The following is a 10,561-nucleotide window of genomic DNA, read 5'->3' as shown; positions in this document are numbered from 1 at the left end:
CATTTCATACTTTGTAATGTTCAATTGGGTGGAACACTGCATCGTAGAGCAAAACTTTGTCAACAAAAGTGCCTCCAATGGGCTATTGCTGATAACCATTACTCCCAAAGAAATGAAATTTTTGGGAAGTTTATGCCTCTTCAGCACTAATATGCTGCTAATCTGCTGTTCAAAATTAGCCAAAGTTGTGTGATTATCATTGTCAAGTGTTCCCACAATTCAAAGGAGAAGCCGAATAGGAAATTCTCACTCAACTGCATACTCTCTGCAAGCCCTTCTCTTCCCATACACAACAACAGCCATTTACCTGCTGACTTGGAGGCGAGAGGGAGGGAGGGAGGGAGGGAGGGAGGGAGGGAGGGAGGGAGGGAGGAAGGAAGGAAGGAAGGAAGGAAGGAAGGAAGGAAGGAAGGAAGGAAGGAAAATTCCTATAATGAATTTTACTGAGGAAAGTTACAGGGATACAGAAGATGCTTCTGCTCCCAATTTTTGGCTCTCTGTGATCATTGTTTAGGTAAAGAAATATTCTGAACCAATCCAACAGGTCATGGATTGTCTAGCTAGCACACTCTATATGGGGAGGCACTTGAATTCATTCAGAAGAGGAAGCTGGTGCAGAATGCACTACCTTGAGCATTTATAGGACTATTATTTTGCCAACTCCACTTCTAATCAGTTAGCCTCTTCATACAATTCAGCACACTTTTGGCTTCTTTAAAGCCTCACCTGTCTCAGGACCAGGGTACTGCTGAGAATATCTACTTCCTGGCATTATCTGCCTATCCAATAAAATCTGGAAGATTTCCTCTGGGCCCCCGAACCTCAGAAACCCCATATCTAGGGCTTTATTTACAATAGGCTTCTGTGATTAATTGCATGGGGAAGAGTATTTTTGAGTGCATACAAACATATGCAACACATTATTTCCTTACACAGGTGAAAAGAGAGATGCCTTCTATTTTCACTGCTGGTAACAAGGTTAGAAACAATCCAAGAAGCCAGGCTCTGCTATCTTGTTTAAACTCTGGCATCTTGTTTTGCCACTCTCCTAAACCTCTTTCATAAGCAAGCATTAACCCAGTGAACATTTTTCAAGTTTGGCACATTGTCAAATGTCCAAAACAGACTTTTCTGCTAGATGGGACAACATTCACATGATTTCTATGTGGCTTGGAAATGTAGAGATGGCATAGCAACCTTTTGGGGACTGAGTCGACATAGTGACTTTTGTTGCCATTAAACTTTGGGGATCATAGCTAGTTTTAAAATGTTTGTACCACTTTCTCCAGTAGGTAGGGATATTCCCATTTGGGGAATTCCACTATGAGAGAATTGCTCTTTCAAAACACAATCACAATTGGACATACTGTATTTCTTAAACTTTTCTCCTCCCCAACCTCCCAATACATTTTGGAGACTTCTGCATTAACAGAAAAAATCCATCCATTGTAGATAGGATGATACTCCTATGAAATGAAAAACCAAAAGAGTAAACAAGTTTAGTGAATATTATTAGAGTTTATTGCTTAAATATATTTGGCTCCACTAACGAAATAACTCATTGAAATAAACAGGGGCAACATCTTTTTTTTTCTTTTTAGTGTTAACATTATATTCTTATAAAAGGTGCAGATAAAAAGGATTCTACAAAGTTTGTACATTTAATTCAGGTACAGAATTAAGTTGACCAACAAATGAGGAGACACCACAGCATTAGAAGAGTGTGACCTGATATCCACACGAAGAAGAAGAAGAAGCCCTTTACTGGTGGTGGATGGGGACACTCCAGAGACAGATGTTTAAGATTACTTAAGGCAGATTAGTTAACATGTAAAAGGCTGGGATTCTTCCACTTATTTCTGTGCTTATAGAAGAGAGAAGAATGGTACCCTCTAACCACTTTGGAACATGAACTATCAGGTAAGCCAAAATCGTTCACTAGGAGAAGAATCCATCTCAAATCTTTGATCTCGGCTTATCACCTTGCCTAGAAGATGGGTGAGAGGACGGAGACAAAAATTGCATATTTTGTAGATGATTCTAGAAAAGGTAGGGAAGGGGTTGCCATCTTGCTCATTACTCACCAATTTGACTCTGAGGTTAAACATCGCCCAGGCGCTGGCCAGTTGCATGTGTCATTTATGTGCGACTGACATTACCTCACTCTTTGGATTTGACTGACATATCCATTTGATCGTCCTGGGTCTCATAAACCAGGAGTCCCCAGCCCCCAGGCCTGCAACCCATTATCGGGCCTTGAGTCATTAGGAGTCGAGCCATGAAGGGGTGGGCAAGCAATAGGTGCTGGCTGGAGAATTCTGGGAGTTGAAGTCCACAAGTCTTAAAGTTGCCAAGTTTGAAGACCACTGGTCATATACTATGGGAGATAAGCTGTTCTGAACAAAGAGATTTCGCTTTCTGGAGCTGCAGAGCTCATTGGTGGTATTAGGATAAAAGTGAACACGCCAAGCCCTTGTCTGCTCTGTCGACAGAGTACCAAGCCATCACTCCCTTCGCTCATAATGCCCTGGTGCAGTCTCAATAGTCATGGCTGCAACATGGATACAGACACACACATACACACACACACAAAATAAAGCAAGCTAAAACATGGCAAAATAAATAGAAGTGTAGCATTTACAGGTTTCCCTTAAAAATATTCCTAATATTTTTAATTAAAACTTTAAAAAATATTAAACAAGACTGCATACATCATTTACATAACAAAACTGTACAAATGCTCTCCGAGTGTCAACCTGGAAAGCAAAAGCAAAGCTACCAAATAAAGCTGTAGTCTAGCATCTCCCCAATGATGAAACCGATGAATTTCAAAGAACATGGAGATTTCTTACAAATGGGAAGTACCTTTTTAAGTCACATTGCTACAGCATTTGGGGGTGAGGGTGACTTAAACTGCTTTATTCCTTTAAAGAACTTGGAATGCTTTGCATGAACTGGTATGTTGCACATAAACAAAATGCTGCATTGGATTGAAATAGATGAACAGGGTTGGATCTAACAAAACTTTTTATTTATTTATTTAGTTGGACTTCTATGCTGCCCAACTCCCAGAGGACTGGTTTACTAGCCAGAACTGGTAAATTACTTCTATCCACAGCCAGAGTTGGGTTCCTCCTTGTTCATACTGGTTCTATAGAACAGGTAGTAATTTGGTGGCCTGGGTTGCTAGAACCGGCAGCGATACTGGCCTACCAGCCTCCAAACCAACATGGCGGCGCCATAGCCGGAACCATTTTGTTTTTTGCTTCTGCACATGTGCAACAGCTGTTTTTTTGCTTCTGCACATCCGCAGAACTTGGGCTTTTAGCATTGTGCATGTGGGCCCGCTCGCCGCACCAGGAAGCGAACCAGCAATGAGGTGAGCTAGAACCCACCCCTGATCACTGCAATTCAGCAATGGATCCAAAAGAGCAGCTTCTGTTAGAAGTGCACCTTCCATTAATTATTTCCCTATATTGCAAGTATTTTACATGGTTTCTATTTTGAAAAACCCAACTCCCTTTCTTACGTGTTAAACATGTAACTCTTTGACTGCAGTACAGGCAGTCCTTGACTTACGACAATTGAGCCCAAAATTTCTGTTGTTAAGTGAGTTTTTGCCCCATTTTATGAGCCTTCTTGCCTGAGCGTGAAGTGTATAACTGCAGTTGGTAACTTAATAACCCAGTTGTTAAGTGAACGTGGCTTCCCTAAGGACTTTGCTTGTCAAAAAGTTGCAAAAGGTGATCACATGGTCTTCAGACCCAGCAGCGGTCATAAACATGAACCCATTGCCAAGCTTCTGAATTTTGATCACACAACCGCGAGGATCCTGTAAATAGCCACAAGTCATATTTTTCAGTGCCATTGCGACTTTAAGAGCCGGAATGGCGCAGTGGGTAGAGTGTAATACTGCAGGCCACTAAAGCTGACTGCTATATCTGCAGGTCAGAGGTTCAAATCTCATCACCGGCTCAAGGTTGACTCAGCCTTCCATTCTTCCGAGGTGGGTAAAATGAGGAGCCGGATTGTGGGGGCAATATGGTGGCTCTGTTTTAAAAAGTGCTAATGCTAACATGCTGTTCTGCTCTTTGTTAAAAGGGCATTATAAATAAACATTTATTATTATTTAAACAGTCACTGAACGGACTGTTGTAAGTCCAGGACTACCTAGCTGGATGACATGAATAATCAAGAGACCATGGAGGAAAAAGGACCAACCTATCACAAAACCTCAAAAAGAAAATTAGGTGTCTATAAATGCATCACTGTGTGAAATTTGTCTTAATTTATATGAAACAGTCCCAAAAGTGCTTTTCCAAAGGAATTGCTAGGAATGTAAACCCTTTCATTCCCAGCCATTCAGTCAGAACTGAAGAAGCTTCTTGGAGGAGAAACAAAACATCTTCAAGGAAGTCTGGCTGACTTTTGATAACTAAGACTCCACAGACATTTATGTGAAACAGGATATCCACAAAAGGCTTAATCTTATTTTTGGGCTTTCCCCAATTAAGTCAGGCAACATAATGGTTAAAAAAATTCATTTCTTTCCCCTGGTCTGTGGCAACCCACAGTTTGGCCTCTTAACCAGAAAGTTATTGCTGTCATATCTTATGGTCAGATAAACCACTATGAGATATTATTGCTTGAGAACTTAGCATGATGTAGAAAAGCCAAAAAAAAATGCACTTTTGCTGAGGATACCATGAGTTATCTCATTTGTTCTGGATGTTTTGATGTAAGACTTCCCTCTCAGCCCTATGTGAATTTTTTTTTTCAGATTGAACATTCTCAGGTTCCCTTCTTGAGAGGGAATAAACTGAACATAACATGCTACAGCTGTTATCTGCATCAACGCAGGAGCCAAAGTTCAGTCCTCTCTCTGACTTCTGGGGGAGGGATAGAAAATTGGACCGAGAAATAAGAGTTCTCTGCTTCAAGTTGCATGCACAAAATTCAAGGCGTGCACGTGGTACATCTGTGCATTTCGAGTGGACCTCCTATAGACCCCCCCACCTCCTAACTTTGCAACACACCAATGCAGCATTTCTGGGGATGTTTTTTATTTTAAAATGAATGACCAAATACTGTATAAAGAAATAATGTAAAACGCAGAGTGTGACTGAAGGACATCCAATCACCTACGGTTAAAAAAAAAGATTTAACTGGATTCTGGTCTTTTGTTGCTATTTTGATTTTATTTATTTAAGTTCAATAACCCATGCTGTTCTAGGCCTCAAGGACCCATGAAACGGTAGCTTTATGTGATTTGCAAATGTCAGCAATAGCTTCATTTGGCTAAAGAAAATCCATGGGCATTTGGCCAATAGTTGAGCCAATAATCTTCACACAGAGAGATGCTGTGTCTTTGGCCCAGGGTGAGGGTGGTAAATAAATTCCAATGTCACCTCTGAGAAAACCTAGTTTGAACTGGGACTTTGAAAAAAACCTTCTATTTTGGATCATGGAATTCAGCTTCAACTTATTTTTTTAAAAAATCTATGACAATCTGAAATAGAGGTCATGGGAAGTTGCTACTAAATTCCATCAACTGTTCATGGGAGTTGACATTTCCCAAGTGAAGGAATGACTCAAAATACCACGAGCCCTGGTTACAAACAAAACAAATCTGATTGTATGTGTAATTATATTTAATATTATTTTTAGATATTCCCCACAAAAACTACCGGTAATCGCTAAACCAGACTGCCAGGTATTGCTCTGGAAAAAAAAATACTGCAAGGAACAGAATTGAAACCACTGAAACCTACAAATCTCTGATCGAGGTTGCTGTAGATTTTACAGGAATAGGTGAAGAAGAGATACTCCAGTACTTTATCTGATGGAACCAATGACAGAAATACTGGCAATAATGGTATTTTTTTTAAAAAAAATCTGGCATTATATAGCAGAGCTAGGGGCAAAAATACAATGTATGATTCTCTCCAACTATTACTGGTATATGAATTTCCTTGACTGCCCTATTCTTAGGGCTGGAAACACTCATTTATTTGAACATGGAATCTCCCTCTTCCTATTCTAAGTACCTCACTGATAATTGGCAACCTCTGCAGGTTCTTCCAGAGGCCACTGGTGTTGATGGTCACTCTAGTTGAAAGGAGGTTTTTTTTAAAATTTACTCTGATGTAATGTTCTTAAGTATCTTCCAGACGTCAGGATTACCTGCCCATCATTTAAATTAAGAGATGTCTGCATCAGGAATGGCCATCTGAGAACATCATGCTAACTGAAACCTGTAGTTAGACCTATATTCTCTTTATCCTGGTTCCTTACTGTGGTAACAATATTACTTATTTACTGCATTAACAATTAGATGGCTCATATACTTTATGGGAAGGAAAAGAGTATAGTCACAGATGAAGAACTTGAACTGGACTGCATCTTATTTGTGGTATGTAGTCTCTGTAAGGAATTTGGGAATACTGAGTAATATGACTTGATGTTTATTATTTTGAAGAAAATGTAATTTTGAGATTTGGTGCAAGGAAAATGCACCATCCCATTTTAGTCTTTTTTGGATGAGACAGGACAAGAGACATAATGTAATACTACATTTCTACTATAGGGAACAGCCATAAGCTCAATTTAGCATTCACATTTTTCTTTAAAATATCTTGTTGTTCATCCTGAAGAATCCAAAAAGTACAAGCCTGTTAATCTTCAACAATATTTAGGGTGGAATCATTCAGTTTTGAAAGAAACAGAGAGAGGTCATCCCAAAGATACTTTTTTAAGAGGAACTTTCTGAGGAGTTTTTTGAAGATGTTTTGCTTCATATCCAAGAAACCTTTTCAGCTTCTTGAATGAGAATGAGTAGCAAAATGTCTTCAAAGAAAAAAAAGAAAGTCCAGTTGCATTTTGAAAAAAACACTATCACCTGGATGACTGAAAATCTTCATCGATGGAGTGATGAAGGATCATCTTATAGCTCAGTGTTTCTTAAAAAATTTTCATGTAAGGACCACTTCCCACTTTTTAAAATTATGGGGGATTCCAAATAACCTTTCCTTCAAATGGACTATATTCATCAACATTTACTATACTAAAATTTTGCATTCATTGCCAGTTCTCACAATTTGATGGGATTTTAATATTAAGATTTTTGATTTTGTGGACTTCTGAGAGGATGGCCAGAACCACACTTTTAAGAAACACTGCTCTAAATAATATTTTTAAAAAACAGGCAGCCCTGTGACATAATGTTTTTACAGAAAGGCAAATTATCTTCCCATACATATAATGAAAACATCCTGTATTTTGGAATGCTACGAACAGAAAAATTCAGAACCAGAGCACTGAAAATAAGGGCACACAAAAATATGACAATTATTTTTGAAGTTTTGAGCACTTCTATTTAGGGTTCCCAACATTGAATCCAATGCTGGTAGGGGAATCTTGCAATATGGCTTATTAATCTCTGCTTGAGAGAAAAAGGAAATTTCTACTTTACAGAAATAAACTTGAATGTACACAACTTTTTCATTCCAACAAAAGCAAATAATCAACATGACAATTGGAGTGTTTTTTACAATCTGTGAAATCCTATGAATTTTGCCCTTTCAGAAAATCTTTTTCAGGCATCTTAAAATTGCCTCCATATTGCTAACACTAAAGTTTGCACCATCTTTTTTTCCCTGAGATCCAGTTGAGAATTGATGAATAACTACTCATTTTGTAGGATTTTTTTTTTTAAAAAAACCTATACTGCATAGTTTTACAACCACATAAGAACAATAAAACAGGGAAATATTACTTGGCGCTCTCTACATATGCATGTTTCTGTTTTGGCTGTTCTACAGACAATTTCTTATTACATGTTAAACTGCTTGTTTATTGTCTCTTGTTGTTTTCAAACCTACTGGATAATCCCTTTTGGGTCTCCCACATATCTTAATTCTCTCTTTGTCACCTCCATTGTGATGTGTGGGGGGAATCCTTGCATGTTCCAATCACCTTACAATTAGATAATTCTGTGAAAATGTTGTTGGAAGTTCCTGAAAAGGCCAATCTGTTAGAATGAAAAATGTCCATCCCAGTTGAGTCATGGCTTCCCATAAATGACCAGATTCTCCTTTTCAACTATCAGACAAACCATTCGTGTAATTTTTTTTTAGTTTCTACATCTTACTAGTTCAAATAATTTGTGCTACTGTGCTATCAAATAATGCAGTTTTACAAATGGAAATGCTTCTATGCCCCAAACCCTTTCCTCCCACATTGCTTAGCAATGATAACTGATCAGGTTCAGGTTTATGATGATCACTCTAAGAGTATGTTTCCTCCTATTTTCTTACAACTTGGTATAAAGACTTAGCACGCTTCCAAATACTCAAGTGATAGTGGGGGTGAAAAGTGAGTTTCCCAAACTTTTTATGCATCTCAGAAACAGAACAGCTCTAGCTACTTCCTCCGACGCAGCATCACTTGCTTCTCATTCACCAGTAAATACCAGTCCTGGAGACCAACGTCATATTTTTCAAAGTCAATGGCCTTTTGGAAGTCCAGTGGAGGAAGAGAACCACAATACTATAATACCACCAATTCACCCTTGAAGGCAGGCCAAACCAAGAATGGCAGGAAAATCCAGAACCATCCTGAGACTGTCTTGCATTTTCTCAGCATTGGAGATTTTTTTTTTTTTTAAAGTGTAAACTTTGGCACGTGATCCTTCCCTACCCACCACCCCAAGTAACCGGTGCAGAAAACCCCCAAACTTTCTGTTCCATCAAAAGGGTCCAAGTGAAGTTGTGGTGGAATCAAGAAGCCATTCAATTAATCAAAAAGGAAGGTTCGATGACAAATCCTTTGGGCACCAGAGAGGCACTTTAACCATCATTCCAGATCATGTAAATATGGAAGAGAGCAAGACAGGAGAATAAGTTCATCCTGGGGGGGGGAAAGCCATTGGCACTAGACACGCTTCTTGCAGAAAGGTTTTTAGGCAGTCTCACCATCTTGGTTGCAGCAGTTGTTCATTACGGCTTTGCACTTGGTGTAATCTGCACAGCATCCATATTTAATAATTGAGCTTTGTTATCGCTCGTTCCCGACTTGTCTCCAGACTTAGGTTCCCTGAACGCTTACGGTTGCGCTTGAGCTTGGATAAGTCTTTGTCAAAAACTTCACCTGATCTCAGTGCTGAAACAAGATCATCAAACTCTCCTCCTCCTTCCTCTGAGATACTACCAGCCTTTGCTTTCTTCTGACGCCGTTCTTTCTCCCTCTGTTCTTTAAGCTGTCAAGACACAGATTCAGATTTAATAAGAATTAAAATGGTGGTTGGTTTGAAAATGCACTAATAAAGACAATGAACAAAACCAATTAGAAATAATTTTAAAAGATATCCGTAAGAAGTTGTTTGTTGCAACCTCATCCTAGACTCATCTTTCACTGGGATGATTCCAAACTTCATAAATACTGTCTTCAACTTACAACCACAACTAAGCCCAAAATTTCTGTTCTTAAGTGGGTTTTGCTGCATTTCATAATCTTTCTTGCCACAGTTGTTATGAGAATCATTGTAGTTGTTAAGTTAGTGACATGGTTGTTAAGTGAATCAGATTTCCCCATAGAGTTTGCTTCTTGGAAGGTTGCAAAAGGTGGTCACATGACACTGCAAGCATCATAAATATGAACCAATTGACAAGCATCAAAATTTTAATCATGTGACTATAAGGATGCTGCAACAGTTAATGAGTAGGGGAAATGGTCATCACTCCCTATTTTCACTGTCATTATAATTTTGAACACTCACCAAATAAATGGCACCAAATCAAGGACTATCTGTATAAGAAGCTAGTCCAGCATCCTGTTTGTAACAGTAGCTAGCCAAATGCATATAAAAATGATAGCTATCTTGTGTTGTTTGTGTCCTTGGTTTGTATTTTATGGAGCTTGCCTTTTTTTCTCCTTTCCTTTGCTGTATTTAACATTCTGCTATTTATTTATGTAAAGCATTTTTAACCTGTTGTTCCACTGAAAAAAACTCCCAGAGTGACTGACAAAGGTCAGGAATAAGACAGACTTGCTCCCTGGGGTTTATAGTCCTAAATTGAACTTTTAACTGTTTTTTCTCTGTTAGCCACCCTGTGGGTTTTACAAATAAATGTGAGTAACATCAGATTCTTAACATTACATTTTGAACATAGGGCATCTGTAAATGATGCGCCTGGAATGAAAGTACGCAAAAAAGCAATGGAACTGGAAAAAGACCTTGAATAAAAGTGATTTAGCTTACAAACCACATCTGTATCAACAATTGCTTCATTAAAGCCAGCAAGACAAATTTAGATTGAGCATAAACAATTTGTGAGTTATTCTGAAAACTACTTGAGGTGAAGTGATTAGGCTGCCAAATTGAGCCTTTCATACTAAACTGGACCCATTTTTTTCTATCCTACCTCATGGGTAAGATGTTGTGGAGGTAAAGGAATGGTGAGGAGAAAAAGAGAGAAATTAGTGTCTCCTTGAATAAAGGCTAAGGTAAATATCTAATTAAGCTAAAGTCATAAGGATTGCTTTCAGTGAAGAAAAAAGATGC

At 38.6% G+C, this 10,561-nt stretch overlaps 1 protein-coding gene across 5 annotated transcripts in view; it reads right to left on the bottom strand.

The window, feature by feature from the left end:
- Nucleotides 1–1,498: 1,498 nt before the first annotated feature.
- DAAM2 (dishevelled associated activator of morphogenesis 2) overlaps nucleotides 1,499–10,561 on the bottom strand; it is a 267,666-nt gene continuing 258,603 nt past the window's right edge. For all 5 annotated transcript variants that reach the window (XM_070734270.1, XM_070734269.1, XM_070734272.1 and 2 more), the window contains one exon: nucleotides 1,499–9,256. In XM_070734270.1, coding sequence (XP_070590371.1) covers nucleotides 9,038–9,256 — 219 coding nt within the window. In that variant the 3' untranslated portion in view covers nucleotides 1,499–9,037. The remainder of the gene's footprint in view (nucleotides 9,257–10,561) is intronic.

This window comes from Erythrolamprus reginae, chromosome 1, assembly GCF_031021105.1.
Source record: "Erythrolamprus reginae isolate rEryReg1 chromosome 1, rEryReg1.hap1, whole genome shotgun sequence".
NCBI lineage: Eukaryota > Metazoa > Chordata > Lepidosauria > Squamata > Dipsadidae > Erythrolamprus > Erythrolamprus reginae.
This window is presented reverse-complemented; position numbering and strand designations above follow the sequence as displayed.